The sequence below is a fragment of the Phocoena sinus genome, chromosome 3 (assembly GCF_008692025.1).
Source record: "Phocoena sinus isolate mPhoSin1 chromosome 3, mPhoSin1.pri, whole genome shotgun sequence".
NCBI classification, from domain to species: Eukaryota; Metazoa; Chordata; class Mammalia; order Artiodactyla; family Phocoenidae; genus Phocoena; species Phocoena sinus.
In genome coordinates, this window is record NC_045765.1 from 84,915,797 (window position 1) to 84,931,819 (window position 16,023).

General features: G+C 45.4%; 1 protein-coding gene, 1 non-coding gene and 1 pseudogene across 3 annotated transcripts in view; all 3 read left to right on the top strand.

Moving 5' to 3' along the window:
• The first annotated feature begins 802 nt into the window (after positions 1 to 802).
• LOC116751058 lies at positions 803 to 5,140 on the top strand (annotated as a pseudogene).
• A 4,645-nt stretch (positions 5,141 to 9,785) lies between these two features.
• On the top strand, positions 9,786 to 9,935 carry LOC116752409. Its single transcript, XR_004349482.1, has one exon. It is a non-coding gene; the product is annotated as a small nucleolar RNA SNORA62/SNORA6 family (small nucleolar RNA).
• A 3,628-nt stretch (positions 9,936 to 13,563) lies between these two features.
• The window catches only part of EFNA5 (ephrin A5), a 281,461-nt gene continuing 279,001 nt past the window's right edge, over positions 13,564 to 16,023 (top strand). For both annotated transcript variants that reach the window (XM_032628691.1, XM_032628692.1), the window contains exon 1: positions 13,564 to 13,736. In XM_032628691.1, the coding sequence (XP_032484582.1) occupies positions 13,612 to 13,736 (125 nt within the window). In that variant the 5' untranslated portion in view covers positions 13,564 to 13,611. The remainder of the gene's footprint in view (positions 13,737 to 16,023) is intronic.

Sequence of the window (16,023 nt, forward strand, 5' to 3'; positions counted from 1 at the left end):
TGGCTCCCTTTGAGGTTGCCACCTTCCTTCTTTAGAAATGGAGAGACCCTCCTTTAGGTCTGGCTCTAGGTTGCAAGTACTTCCTTAAGGCTGTTTTTGTACACCTCTGCTGGGATTCACTGTGCAGAACTTCTCTGGTTAAACTTTCTGAGGGAGAAAGTTTTGTATAGCCCTGAGATCTGGTTCCTCACAGAAAACACAAGGGAAAACACAGCGTAAAGTACTAGTACACTATTTTCCCTCCCTCACTGAATATATATTAATAGAGTGTCTACTGTGTGCTGTGTACAGTGCTAAGCTCTGGAGAGGTGACAGGGAGGAACTGAACTAGAAGGGGAAACGGAGGAGATGCCACACACGTATACAATTTCAATCAGGGGACCAGTGTTGATAGTATGAAGGGAACTCGGTGCCATGTGGTTAGAGGAGTCCTGCTCTATTCTATGGAGTCAGAAGAGACTTCCCCTAGAAAATGGCATCTGAGCTGAGACTTGAAGGATGAATATGGGTCAAACAGGTGGGACTCTAAATGTTTCGGGCAGAGGAGGCACCTAGAGACAGGGAGATGCATGGCTTCTTTGAGGACATGAGAGGAAGTCATTGTGGCTGGAGTTAGTGAGTGTGGGGAGGGTCCCGTAAGGTGAGGTCAGAGAGGAAGGCAAGGATCAGCTCATGCAGGGGTTGGTAGCCATGTTAAGAATTTTATCTTTATTTTGACAGGTATGGGAAGCCATTAACTGGTAGAGCGTGACGGTTCCCTCTGGAACAGATCACTCCATCTGCAGAATTCAGTAAATATCGGATGGAGGTAAGAGTGGGTGGCTGAGATTGGTTCGGAGGCAACTTGATATAGAAATGAGAAATCGAGAAATGAAGTGTTACATCCCTTGACGGAATATTGAGTCCACTGCTTTATCAAGTCCGTTAGCGAGAAGTTCTCATTTTGGGAACTGATGGGGCTCTTTATCCCGATCCACAAAGAAAATATAATTAGAGCTATGAATATGAATGTGATTGTTAAAGATCATGTCAGTAAAGAAAGAAAAGAGGGCTAAAGAAAAACACCTATATTTAAGGGCTGGGCATTCATACCACAAATATGTATTGTGTTCACTATGTGCCTGGCACCGGGCTGTGAGTCATAGTCAAGCAGGCAGAAGAAATTAGTTGGAGACAAAAGACGAGAACTCTGAAAATGTGGAGTAACAAACATCAAAGAGTAAGAAAGTCTCGAGAAGAAAGTGTGGCCAGTGGTTCAGTTGCTGCAGAGGCAGAAAGTGAGATGAATGCTGACAACTTTGAGTCTGGATTAGACTCCACCCTACGTGGCACAGATTAGAAATTCAGGTTAATAAACAGACTTAGGGGGATTGCATATAAGGAACTTGACCAAACTTTCTCCCATTTTGGAACTTTAAATTATAGGCAGAGAAGACTTGATATGTGACATTTCACTTTATATCTCACTTCCTTGAAACCCATCTATTCCACCTATGGAAAGAGGGCTGTACATCCCCAGTCCTGCCATGGCTGTCAGACAAGAGCAGAGATGTTGTAATTTGAGGCTGACAGCAAGATGACCCCTACAGGGTCACTACAGTTTCTGTCTTGTGCCAGATCCTCCTGCTGAAAGATGGAGGTGCCGTGACGTTAAATCAATGTAGTGAGTGATGTGGAGATTTGAGATGAAGCTAAACATAGCTTCCTTTGATTTTACCTTTTCATTTTTTTCTGGCTGGATGCCACTTTAGAAGAAGAATCACCTCTGGATAAATCATCTCTTCAGGCTTGCTATTCTAAGCAAATGACATTATGCTAAGAGGATCAGAAGGGCCTGAATGTTAATTGTGTTCATTTAGGGTTCCATGTAAAGTTTTTATTGAAGAAAAAAGACTCCCTATGAAATTTATGAAGTAGCAGAAACAAACACTCCTATTAGAAATATTCAGAAAACCATGTCACCAATTACAGATTTATTTACTTATTTATTTTAAAGTTTCAGGTTTTTTTTAAATAAATAAATTATTTTTGGCTGCTTTAGGTCTTCATTGCTGCGTGTGGGCTTTCTCTAGTGTGGCGAGCAGGGGCTAATCTTAGTTGTGGTGCATGGGTTTCTCATTGCCGTGGCTTCTCTTGTTGTGGAGCATGGGCTCTAGGTACACAGGCTTCAGTAGTTGTGGCTCATGGGCTCTAGAGCACAGGCTCAGTAGTTGTGGTGCATGGGCTTAGTTGCTCCGTGGTATGTGGGATCTCCCCAGACCAGGGCTCGAACCCGTGTCCCCTACATTGGCAGTCGGATTCTTAACCCCTGTGCCACCAGGGAAGTTCCCCAATTACAGATTTAGCACCAAGTAACTCAGTAATGGAAATCAAAGTTATGAAAGAATAACATTAATTTGAGGTGAATAATATCCAAAATTTTATTTCCGATAATTTAAGAAATGGATGAATCTGTTGTGTATTGCTATGTAACAAACCACCCCAAAATTTAGTTGTTCAAAACAAGGACCATTTATTGAGGACAGGATTCTTTGGGTGGGCAGTTTAGGCTGAGCTCAGCTGTGAAGCTCTTCTAGTCTCAGCTGGAAATTTCTCATGTATCTGCTGGTCGCTGCCAGTCAGCTGGTTAGCTCTGCATCTGCGGATTGCCTGGGACAATGCGGGTGAATGAGCTACGTGTCTCTCATCAACCAGAAGGCTAGCTTTGACTTGTCCATATGGCCATTGGGCAGGGTTCCTAGAGAAAGAGTGGAAACTTGAATGCCTCTTGAGGTGTGGCTCAGAATTGGCTCAACAGCCTTTCAGCCAAAGGATGTCCAAGGTCAGCTCAGATTCAAGGGGTGAAAAAATAGACTCTCTATTGATGCAAGGGGCTAACTGCAAAGTTAAACCATACGGGAGAAAAAATTTTGGCCATATTGCTATCTATCACAGATTCTGAATCATTTTTATCCTATTTGAATCACATATTGGTAGATAAAATGTATAGTATTTGAACAATACTTTTGGAAGGGGAAATGTCTTTATTTTTAGCTTTGTTGGCAGTTTCAAACTAGGACCTCCCTCACAGCAACCAGTCAGGATGAGATTTTATTAACAGAATATTTTTTACTTCATTCTTGTTTCTGTAACTATAAAGAAAATCCTCATGTTTTCAGTGGCTGTTAGTCTAGGTGTGTGTGATATAACCAATCACAGACAAAGCAGGATTTCTTAGTGGCAAGGAACACTACCTAGCTGCTGGCCTGGAAATCCTTTATAAAGAGTTCAGAATTGCCATTGGGAAAAGGGCATTTACTTGACAAATGGTGCTATTTCCATTTTTGTCTGCCCAATTTTAAATTTCCTCTTATTAAAATGGCAAATTCAGGCCCTGGAATAAATTGAACCAATGAAATACATAACTGGAAGATACACACTTCACCACTTCACTCTGTAATATGTAGACATCTTATGGATGCAAGGACATTTCATGGAAAGGGAGTTTTAAAATTACTTTGTATGCATATAGAGAAAACAAAACTTTTTGATGTCTTGGCTCAAACTGAATAGGATCTCACTTAATAGCCCATGTAATACTTTAAGATGATTTATTATTATGCTAATATTATATTGTAATATTTATTAAGCATTGGAAGTGTGCAGAATACTAGCTAGTCCACATAAAAGATCCTGATGAATTTCAAGGAAAAGGGCTAAGAAAAGCACTCTCCTAATCCATAGGAACGGAGGGTAATTCAGAATCTAGATGAACCAATAAATCCTATTTAATTTAGTATACATCATATGGCCCCAAAAAGGTAGACTAATGGAAAATAAGAGTGATAATCTTTGATTAAAAGGTAGTCATTTTAACGGCACACCAGACTTGAGTTTAGAAAGAGTCATTTCAGTAACATAGTTCTCATTTTAAGTTTTGGAGCGCTCGGCTGCTGCGCTCTCAAAGAGAGCGCTCTGAGGATGGCCCCAAACTCGTGAACCAAGAGGGGAAGGCATCTCACCATTACCACGTCACCCAGGAAGACCTGTACTTAGTTCTATATGGGGTCATCCCCAGCCCTCAGAACTCCGCCCACCTGCACCAGGCAATTTCGGGCCTCCTGGTCCCCACAGACAGCTCTGGGTCTGATTCTCTTCCTCAGACTCTGGATAACAACTCCCTTCAGCTACCAGAAGGTCTCTGCCTCAGACGGACGAAATTCGGTGAAGTGGCACATTTTGGTGTGTTCTTCAGTAGCCCTGTCACAAACAAAAGAGTCAGGTTTGGGCCCTTTCAGGGTAAAGTGGTCAACACCAGCTAAGTCAGGACGTATGGGGATAATTCCCTGATGTGGGACCTCTTTGAAGATGGTCATTTGAGCCACTTTATTGATGGAAAAGGAGGTGCAGGGAACTGGATATCCTATGTCAACTGTGCTCCTTTCCCCATGGAGCAGAACTTAGTTGCCGTACAATGTCAAGGGCAGATCTTTTATGAAAGCTGCAGGGAGATCTACCAGAACCCAGAGCTCCTTGTGTGGTATGGAGATTGCTATGAGACGTTTTTGGACATTCCCGTGAGCCTGCAGGTCATAAAGCAGTGGAACCAGGCATCTGGGCCCTCGGAAGAGTCTGCAGAAGGGTACAGGTGTGAAAGATGTGGAAAAGTATTTACCTACAAATATTACAGAGACAAGCATCTCAAGTACACCCCATGTGTGGACAAGGGTGACAGGAAATTTCCCTGTTCTTTATGAAAACGATCCTTTGAGAAGTGAGAACGGCTCCGGATCCATATCCTTCACGTTCATGAGAAGCATCGGCCTCACAAGTGTTCTGTGTATGGGAAATGTTTCTCTCAATCTTCCAACCTGAACAAACACATGAGAGTCCACTCTGGAGACAGACTCTACCACTGTGTGTATTGTACAAAGACGTTCACTGCCTCTAGTATACTCCGCACACATATCAGGAAGCACTCCGGCGAGAAGCCCTTCAAACGCAAGTACTGTGCTGAATCTTTTGCGTCCCATGCTGCCCACAACAGCCATGTCCGACGCTCACACAAGGAGGATGGCGCCGTTCCTGTTATATCTGCGGAAAAACCTTCCCAGATCAAGAAGCCTTCTACTCCCACATGAAGTTTCATGAAGACTGCTAGCCCTCAGAGAGTTTGAGGACAGTGCCTCTGTATTTCTGTCTTGATGTTTCTTGTTTATGGGTGTATCTTACAAACAAATGATAGATTGAGATGAGAAACAGAATGATGGAACTGACCAATTAGCAGAATTTACCAGATTTCTTGACTGTGGTTTTAACAGCTTTCACAGAAACATCTTTCACAATTTCTAACAAGAATGGAGTATTGCTGAATTCACCTAGAAATAATGAAAGCTGGCTGTTAATAGTGCTTAAAGGTCTGGAAACTCAACATCAACCCTGAAAGGGACTATATTTCATTTCAGGGACTGGGAGTAGAGTCTTTGATTAATTGCGATTAAAAAAAAAAGGAGGCTTTTTCTCTACTATTTGCCCCGGGCCCGCAATTGTAATATGTCTGTGGCCATCATCCCCTGTTATATTTCTTAACAGAATAAATTCTTTAAAAATCCAAAAAAAAAAAAAGTTTTGGCCAATAATCCTCTGCATTATTATCTGATGTTCTAAAATCACAAGTTGCAGTGGTTTCTATAGAGACCAGCTTTATAACTGTTATTCCAAACTACAAAATGAAATGCCTTTAAAAAATTATACCCTAACTGTAACTTTATGACATCACAATAAAATTTACAGTGTTGGCATAAGGTATTTGGAAGTCTCAGACTAGAGTTATAAATCTGCAGTAAGAGGACAATTTTCCTAGAAAATAAATAATATACTTTAAAAACCATCTCTACCATGGCCAAGAAAAATGGGAAAAAATTTGAGACAATTATTTAGATGACTACAAAAAAAAAAAAAAATCCACACTCCAAAATATCCCCTGAGGCTTTTATGTAAAAAATATGCACATAATTTGAGGAAAGAGTTTCTTAGTTTGCCGTAATTCTATTTTGCTTAGCCAGTTTAGATCTGGGGAGAAAAAGTAAAGCCAATGCTAAAAAGGGGCTTAGAAACAGCATTTCCTATTTCATGAAATCATGCTTACTGACTAAGGGTTATCCTCTGCTCGTCTTTAAATAGAATTCTCACAGAAGTCGATGAAAATCTTGGGTGAACATTGATTGAAAAATAAGTTCTTGGGCTTCCCTGGTGGCGCAGTGGTTGAGAGTTCGCCTGCCGATGCAGGGGATACGGGTTCGTGACTCGGTCTGGGAAGATCCCACATGCCGCGGAGCGGCTGGGCCCATGAGCCATGGCCGCTGAGCCTGCGCGTCCGGAGCCTGTGCTCCGCAACGGGAGAGGCCACGACAACAACAAGAAAAAAGTTCTTTCTCTGTCTGTATATATGCTCATAAATATGCTACATGTGTATGTACATAATGGTATCAATTAAATTTTTAAAAAGATGTTCTAGCCCCCTTGCGGCGGGGTGTCTCTAAACAAGTAAAAAATGCAAAAGCACACAAATTTACATGCTTTTTGGATGATGGTAGTTGTAGCTGGTGGGAGAAAAGTATCCTAATTATTAGTTTATATATATTTGAGAAAAAAGTACAGGTTAACTTTATTTCTGAAAAGTCTACATATATTCTTTTTATTTAAATAAAGGTATGCTGCAGATATCTATGTTGCCATTGTAATAAAACATAAATACAAATTTTTATTTATTATTTATTTATTTATTTTGTAATGTGCATTCATGGTAATCTGTATTCCTTTAAGCGAGGAGTGTAATGTTATTTAATAATTCACAAAGACCATTTTAGGATAGTATACTTAGTTGATTGATTAGATTTTTAAAATGCAGATAGATTTTATTTGGTAATTTTTATTTAAAAATTTGAAGAGGGGAAATACAGAGCTGTAAAAGTACATACATGTTCAAATAGTAAAAGACAAGACAAACATTTTTCATGGGAATAATATCACCTACCAATATCAGCTTTATGGTTGAATATTGGCCACATAGCTCTATGGTATATATACTGAAGTCTAGCTAATGAAAAGTGATGTGGAAATTGAATCAACCAGTTCTTGTTTGCTTCTTTTGAAATTATATGTAAGCACATACACATTTGTAATACACAGAAACATAACACATATTTACATGTGTGCCTAATTATTTGGTTTAGCTGTTTATCAAAATGACTGCTCAAAATTCTGTATGTTTAAAAAGTTTGCTATGTAGGTCTTATTTAAACTATATTTTGAAATGAGCAAAACAACACATAGGCAATTCATAAGTAAGAAATTCTAAAAATGCCTCTTTAAGGATATTTCAGCAACTTGTAAAACTGCTTCTACTTATGCACAGACTTCAAGAGAAGGCATGCTGGGAAGCAAACTCCAGGAAGTGCCAGAAAATTAAAGAGAGAATGAGGAAAAGTGGAAAATTCGTGATGGAATTTGAAGGTCACAAGCTGAAGGTAAAGACATGGTACTCTATTTAGTAGAGGTTTTTTTTCCTCCTTCTTTTAGGCTGCACCCAGGAGAGGCAACTAGATCAGAAATAGAAAAGGAGCATTTCCTAAGGTCTGTAAGGAAAGAAAAGCTAGTGAAGAGTTATTCCTAAAGATTCTGAGAAAGCTCTTATAAAAGGGGGTAAAGAAGAGAGGAGGCTTCATTAAGTAACTTCAAATAGTCTGTGCACAGGATAGCTGGGTGACAGTTTGGTGATAGAGCCTGGGTTCTTAGGCGTTTGGAATGAATTCTAAAGTTCTGGGAAGATAGATAGCGGAGTTAGCTTAAGTACCATTATGTTAGTCACCTGTTAGAAAGTTTTTTCATCTAATTATCATTTTTTTAATCTTTGATCCTGAGTTTATTTCCTTTATTATTTCTTCTGGGTATAACTGCTATATTAGACGAGAGTTGCTTAGTCTGTGGACTGTGGGGTTTGATACACCAGCTTGTTTCATTTATTTATCTGGACACTTGACTCAATAGATCTCCACTTCTATCTGGAGGCAGCTAATACAAAAAGGAAGTCCAGACTAGTCTAAAAAGGAAGACTAATCCATATTTAAAAGTAAGCTTTGCACTGCAACCACGTCTTGGAGATGGTATTCTGTTTTGTGCTATGTGAAAATTATTTTTATAGTATCACTTCATTTTAATAGAGAGGATCATGAAATTCAGTTCTTGGACGTATTAACATTCCTGCCTTCCTGGATAGCTGGGACATTTCTCCTAAGTACAGAACTTACTTTTTTTTTTTTTTCCTGAAATATTGAACTCATTAAGGTAAAAAGAAATTACCTAGATTAGTGATTCTCTATTCTCTATGCTAATTAGAATTCCCTGGAGAGCTTTTAAAAATTACAGATCCAAAATCCCGGCCCCTAACCTAAAACAGGGAGTGGGGCCTTGGCACGTTCTTTTTTAAAAAGCTCTCAAGGTGATTCTAACTCATAGCCAAGGTTAGAACACCCACCTAGATAGTTCAAGGCCAAAAAATAATAAATAAACAAATAAATAGAAAGATAAATCCCTATCTGTATTTTAATTTGAAGCATTGCTTCAGTGTCATTTTTTCAGTGTCATTTGTTTTAAAACCACCAGTGCACTCGGTTACCGGTAGCTTTAAATCCAAATATATTTAGAATATAGCTAAGCCCTTTTACAGTCCATTTCCAACCAACTTTTCAGGTCTCAGCTCCCTACAGCCCTCTTTCAATGTTGTTGAACTCAAAGCATTTGAACACTCCCTGCACCTTTATTCCTCCATGATTTAGCTTCTTGCTGTTTTCTCTCTGACATACTGGAACCTCCTTCTGAACTTGGCAAAACGCTACTTATCCTTTAAATAGCCAACTTTAGAGTCATTGCCTCTGTGACACTGGGTTAATCATAATTATTTTCTATAATGCTGATTTGTGTAAATTCAAATGACTTCAATATTTTCCTGAGGAGACAAAGCCACATTATCTAATGGTACGTATACTTAATAATACCTCTCTTCAAACTTTATCTAAGTGTGTATCTGTCATATTGCTGCTTAGTTACTCCAATATCAATAATTACTTAGGTATATAATCCCAGAAGGAGGCATTTGATTTAAGTTTATGAATTATTTCTCCTAGACATTTGAATTATGTTCTGAACAGTTGCAAATTCCAATGCGTTTTATTCCAGCTCCCTGAATCATTTTAAGGAAAACCATCATGTATGCTTTTCTTTTTCTGCTTAAAATGTGACTATCCAGACTTTAAAACAAATTGGAAATATTTAAAATATCACAACATCCATATTCTTTTGATATATTGATTTTTCACATTTGCTTACAGTATGTGTTTTAAATAGGAAATAAGTGGATATGATTTCTTTTTCTTCACTCCTTTTGGCTTTGATGCCACAGGAAGCCAGCTTGCTAACTCCCTGATACCTGATATTTCCCTGACTAAAAAGTCTCTCCGATGAGAATCAGCATTTTCCCCAAGATAGGAGTCATGAATTCTCATCTTCCTAAAGATACATATGTCCCTTAAAAGGGTCCAGAATATTTCCTGCAAAACTGTCTGTCATAGGAGCACCTATTAGAGCTACTATCAGAAAGACTGAGGGAAGAAATGCATCCTTCCTACAACGGAAAAAAAAAGTGCACCCTAAAATAGACCAAGAACTTGAACATCAGCAAAACTGGGGGTGGGGGGGGAATCAGATAACGCTTTAAGTGAAAATTTGATTTAAAAAAATTAAAGCTTACTGCACATTGTTAGAGCTTGGAGTTGAGGCCCCTGGACGATGAACTCACAAGTGTAGGTAGTGTGCTACATGAGGGGCAAGTTTTTCGCTAACATTGCAAGGGTCTCTGGCCCGATGAGTGGAGTTTGATAGTAATACTTGCTACAAATGTAAAAAAAAAAAAAAAAAAAATTAAAGCTTATCCTTCAGTTCTCTAGCTTAAGTTTTCCGACTTCTCACTGTTGGAATTTTGTGAAATATACAGATGGTAGAGAAGAATTTGTGTTAATATTCTGAATTTACATTTCTTACTTTAGGAAGGTGTTTGGTTTGTTAGGGTGGTCTGTAGTGCAATCTATAATTACACAGATTGCAATTTATATCTACTCACAAAACAGAAGAGTTACTTTTCTAGGACAATTTCAGGTCTCTGCAGATAGGAAAAATTTCTGTAATTGAGAAACTACTCAACTTCTAGGCAAGAGCCCGTAACATCCAGGTAATCCCATGCCGATATGGACTCTTCCTTTCCTCTCAAATCGGTATTGCTCATGACCCCAGATTCTCCATCAAACTCAATCCCGGCTGAACTACAGGTAATAGCCCCGCTGGGTGCGGAATGCAGGCCAACCACTGGAGGGCGTCTGGACGCTTCCAAACAGCTCCGAAGCGCCTGGAAATCTAGAGCTCGAGGACTGGAAAGCGCAGGAGGAAGAACGTGATCTTTGATTTTATTGGGCTAATAAGTAAAGGGAAGAACAGGCAGGTTTGGGAGCAAAAGTACGCTGTTTTCTTTCTTGGGATTAGCCCTTCTTGCTGAGGCAGCAAATTCCCTAGAGAGTTAGAGATACTAATACCACTCAGGCCCCAGCCCGCGGAGCCCCATGAGGGCGAGTCTCGATAGTATGTAGCCCCGCAGCGCCGGGCGCCTGGCTAGCTTCCCGGGCGCTGGAGGACACCGGCACACGTCCCGAGGCGCGAGGACCGCCTCGCTGTCAGGTGATCGCCCGACGGTGGCGGCCGAGGGCCCGAGGCACTGCAACCTGCTCTAGAAACCCGGGAACGCAAGGCCTTTTCCAATAATAAAGGAATTCCTTCCCTGACCTCCATTTCTTCCCCCACCGGGTTCGTTCAAAGCATTTATCCTTTGGGGAGTGGGCAGTGAACCAACCTCGGAGTTAAAATAGAAAAGGTGTACGGTATTTCGGGTGGGCTCCCCTGCCGCATTCATTTCCTCCCTGCCGAAGATTCGCACTGAATTGTAATCACTTTACCCTGTGATTTTCTCGATCTAAAAAAAAAAAATGTGTTTTCAAAGCATCACTTTAAAGAAAAGTCTTGCTTCCTGCTCATGAACCTTTAAATCCCTGGTAGGAAGAGGGGAGTTGAAAGGCACATGAGAGATGCTCAGGTTTTCAGATATCCCGGCGCCGGGCAATGCGCCTTGTGAAGAACAGGACAGAGATTTCCAAAAACACGTAGTCACTGTCGTTGCCTGCCAGCCGGCTGCTGGGACTGCGTGTCACTTGAGGGGCCCTGGAGACAGATTTCGGCTCTCCGGCTACAGGGTGGGAACCGGTTCCTTTGTAACTGAAAGACCCTACCCTCAGCTAAAAAGATGTCAAATCATTCCTCAGGCCAGACGGAATTCAGCATCCAAAGGGTTACACGCGGCTGCCGGGTTCGGGCGGAGGAGAGGGCGCCTCAGCACTCCCAGTAATTCAATTAGTCAGGTTTCTGGAAGGTGGGGCCCGGGAGGGGGGTTAGGAGGCGTGGGGAAGGGAGGAGATTAGGAAAACGCCTCTTTCTCGTGGAGCAGACCAATCCGGTTGGAGTAAAGAGGGAAAAAAACCCCGATCTGTAAGCAAACAGCAGGCCTTTCCCTGACTGGCTGCTCCAGCCACCCCCCCACCCCTTTTCCAAGTAAACTGCGAGGAAAAGAAAAAAAAAAAAAAGCAGCCCACATGACCCGGGCCGCGGCGGCAGCAGCGCTGGCTAGGCTCGGGCTGGCGGCGCCTCCCCCTCTCGGTCCGGAGCTCACACCGGCGCTCGCGCCGCCCGCCGACCCCGCGCCCTGCGCTCCACGCCCACCCCACCCCCGCGCCGCCCACGTCCACGTTCACGCGCGCGGCGTCGCGCTCCGGTACGGCTGCTGCTGCTGGTGCTGCTGCTGGGTTGCCGCTGCTGTCGGCTTTACACGCAGGTCATTAACGAGGGGGCGTGCCCGAGGAAATTTTTCCCATAAAGCATTTTTTCTCTCTCTCGTTTTTTTCTCTTTTGCAAAACTGACTTTTACCCCTTTCCACTTCTCGCCAGTCGTTTCAATCCCTCCTGGGCTGCTCGTGTTGCTGCTGCACTCAAGTTTATTTTCCCGCCTGGTAAAGGTTTTGGGATTCTGTCGGTGGTTTTCACCTCTTGTTGCTGCTGTGCCCAAGGAGGGAAAGAGGAGCAGCTGCGGGAGGATCGGGAAGGTTTTCTGATGTAGTCATCGGGGAGGTGCCACACGCTCTCGTGCGCTCTTTTTTTTTTTTTTTTTTTTTCTCCTTTCGCATTTCAAACTGATTGATGCCTCTCTACAAGTTGCCGGGCTTGGGGTCGGACCAGTCGGAGTCGCAGGGACACTTCTGAGAGCTCACCCAGGGCTCTTGGCACCGCGTCTGGGGGCTCATTCTTGCTCCCGGAAGGCGATCGGAGACTGACATCAGCCCATCCAGGAGTTGGAGGGATTCATTTGAAAGTGATTGTTTCCCCTCCCGCTCTCCAGCTGAACAGTTGGATTGGCATCGTCCTGCAGCTCCGCCTGGCTGGCTGGTTCAGACCTCTGCTCTCCATTCACTCTGGTGCACCGACTCCCGGCCAAGAAAAGCACGCGCGAGAAATCCCCGAGACTCAGGCAGCGGCCAGGGTGTCGCCTCCCGCCACCGTCGCAGTCCGACTCCGACAGGGGACCTGCCGAAAGACGCGAAAAGCCAAACTTTTCTTTGAGGTTTGAGAGGCAAGACCGCTCCTCGCCCGCTTAGCTGCTGCTTAACCAGTTCCAGGACGCCGGCGGGGCTGGGTTTCTGGCTCCAGATCTCCACCCTTCTCGGCGCACCGCCCCGAACCCGTAGCACCTACGAGACTCCTTCGAGATTTCCAGGGGTTACCGGGTTAAAGCACAGAGGAGGCGGGGGAAGGGGGTCCTCAGACTCCCAGGACCACAGGCGGGAAGCCCCCCATCCACACGGAGCCCTCTTCCTGCAGTTTCCTACAGGCCGCCAAAGTAACTTGGAGCGAAGCGGGGCGCAGTGCGAGGGCCCTGGGCGGCGGCGGAGCCGTGCGCACCCCGCGGCGCCGACGCTGAGCCGGGCCCGGCGGGCCGGTGTATGTCTCCCCGCGGCCGTGGCGCGCAACTCCCGGTGACTGTGCAGCGTGCGCCGCCGCCTGCCCCAACCCGCGCTGCCGACGCCCGGCCCGGCGCGCACCTCCTTCTCCCGGGGTGACCGGCCTGCCGCCGCCGCCCGAGACACAGCTTGGCACCCCTTCCCCCGCCCTCGCCGCCGCCACCACACACACACACGCACGCTTCTCTCCATCTTGTGATTCCTTTTTTTCTCCTGAGCCCTCCAGTGGGGGTGCGAGTTTGCCTTTATTCCCCCCACTCCTCCACCTTTATTTCTGTCTCTCCTCCCCCTCCTCAGCTTGGTGTGCGCCTCTTTCTTTTCTCGCCCCTCTTCATTTTTATTTATTCATATTTATTTGGCTCCCGCTCTCTCTCGCCCCTTCTCCCTCCCTCCCTCCCTCCCTCCGGATCCCTGATCTCTCCCCGGAGTGGCGCGTCGGCGGCTCCGCCGCTGGCTAGGCGTGATGTTGCACGTGGAGATGTTGACGCTGATGTTTCTTGTGCTCTGGACGTGTGTGTTCAGCCAGGATCCTGGCTCCAAGGCCGTCGCCGACCGCTACGCCGTCTACTGGAACAGCAGCAACCCCAGGTAAGGCAATGGGGGGCGGAGAGCCGGGGCTACCCGGGCCTCGGGGACCTGCGGAAGGAGCGGCGGCGCCGGGGATCCGCGCGCATCGGCCGACAGCGGCGCGCACTCTCAGAGTCTGCGTCGCTCGGGCGCGGATGGCTTTCGAGGCGCCCGCGGGAAACGCTCACTTCGTGCCCCTCATTGTTGAGGTGCGGCAGGGAGCCTGAGCGCCCCTGGGCGTCCCCGGGGCTGCCCAGACCCGATGCTTCTGCGAAACCCGGGGAGACTCGGAAAAGGCGGGAGCCCGGGAGTGGAGACTTCGCTTCCCACCCGGGCAGGCTGGCCAGCATCCCGAGCCAGGCGCGGGGCTTGGGCACGGGGAGCCCCGGGCGCAAGCCGCCAGGAGCTCCCTCTTGGAGCGTGGCTGCGCAGGGACTGTGGAGAGAACTCGCTAAACATCCCCAAAGTGTTTTTTTGTTTGTTTGTTTTCCTTTTAAATTTTTTCCTTCCCTTTTCCCCGGTGCGCTCAGAAAGCGCACTGGCTGGGGGAAGTGTGGGGGGCTGGGAAGCGGAAGCTTTAGGTTTATATTTTCCTCTTTAACTACGAGGAAATCATCCGACCACTAAGTCAGACTGGTCCCGGCTCTCTTGGCAGTAGAGAGGTTTCTCCCACCTCCTCCACCTCTCGGTGGGCTCAAGGTGCCAGAAAGTTTGATCTAATGCCGGGTTACGTCATGCTTGCGGAGCTAGCTGCTGGAGTTGGCCGAACCGGGAGGTGGGAGCCGTTCGTCCGAAGCCTGGCAGTGTGCAGCCGGAGGAAAACGCGCGGTTACCTGGAAACGTTTTTCGGGCGCTTCCAAAGCCAGCCGAGTACGCGGGAACCTAGAGACGGGCGCCCGGGGCCGCCCTAGCGCTCCTGCTGGACCCTGGCTTGTTCACGGACCCTGGAAGAGGGGTAGGGGTGGGGTTGTCCAGAGTGCCGGGCGGACCCCTCCCGATCCAGAGCAGGTCCAAGCCCTACTTTCTCCCCGGCAGCAGTCGGCCCCGCAGGGCCCATATTGCTCTGCCTTTCTGGGACCGAGGCCAGCTTCCAGCCTTCCAGCTGTGGGCTGGTCTCGGTGCCCGCCGAGGAGAAGGGAAATAGCATCGATTATACCTAAAATCCCAGGTTTTTCCCTGGGCTGGCGTGGAAGTTGGGAGAAGAAACGCGGAGGCCAAGGGAAGAGTTTGGTTGCTGCGCACCCAGCGCGCTTGGGGAGAGGGGGCTGGTGGGCGCCTCTAGTTTTTCCTACCTCCCGGTGGCCCTCTCCGCCGGCCTCCCGCCTTCCTTTGTTATGCTGGCATAGGAGGGATTCCCCCGCTTGAAGTAATGTTCTCTCAGTTGAAGATGAGCAGATTTCTCTACGAGCCGTACACCGGTTGCCGAACGGGGATAGAGTCCCCCACCCCCCGCCCCGCTACCCCAGGAAAGATAGTCACACCCAGGTAGCCCAAGTCCTGATTGAATCGCTTGGGCCAAGTGGAGACATCCTTCAAAGTTTGGTTTAAAAAGTCTCCTGAAGGTGGGTGTGGGATGGGAAGCTATTTCTTCTTTGACATGCCACTTACCGCTATTAGGAAAAGAGAAAGAGAAGCCATCCTGCCAGAGGAGATGCCTTTTATTAAAGCTGACAAGACAAATAGAGCAAGCTTTCCAGTTGTGATGGCGTTAAAAGCAAGTCTCATTATGTTGGTTGGTTTTATTCCCCTTTGGGCTTTATTAGACAGCATATTCGAAACAGAGGAATTTATATTTTAAACTTTAGTGCCTTATCAAATAAAACAGCAGTGAAATTGGTTAGTTGAATTTGGGACATTTTACTCTTGCTTGTCTTTTGTTTCCCACTCCAAACTTCACAGTGTAATCTTTTTCTCATGGTATTAATTTATTTGGGTACTTGGGTGTTCCAGTCATCCTGGGTTAAAACAGAAAGGATCAGCAACATCCCCACTCTTACCCCCTCCTTCTTAACCTGTCAAACTAGTCTGAGTTAGTTTGAGGACATTTTATCTTAGGTTATCTCTGTTTTATGCTTTTGATACTGTTGTTTGGTTTGAGATTAGCACATTGATTTTTGTCACAGGTCATGTTTTTTAATAGATCTGCCCTGCCTGCGGAAAACTGCTCCGGATGCCATGGTGTGTTTGAACCTGCCCAAAGTTAACCTGTAGAATCTTAAAATACCAAGAGTATTCTCAAGTCAGTGTTTTAATTTGAAGTTTGTGGAAATACTTCTCTGATCATTATCAATTTGATAATGTTCAAAAG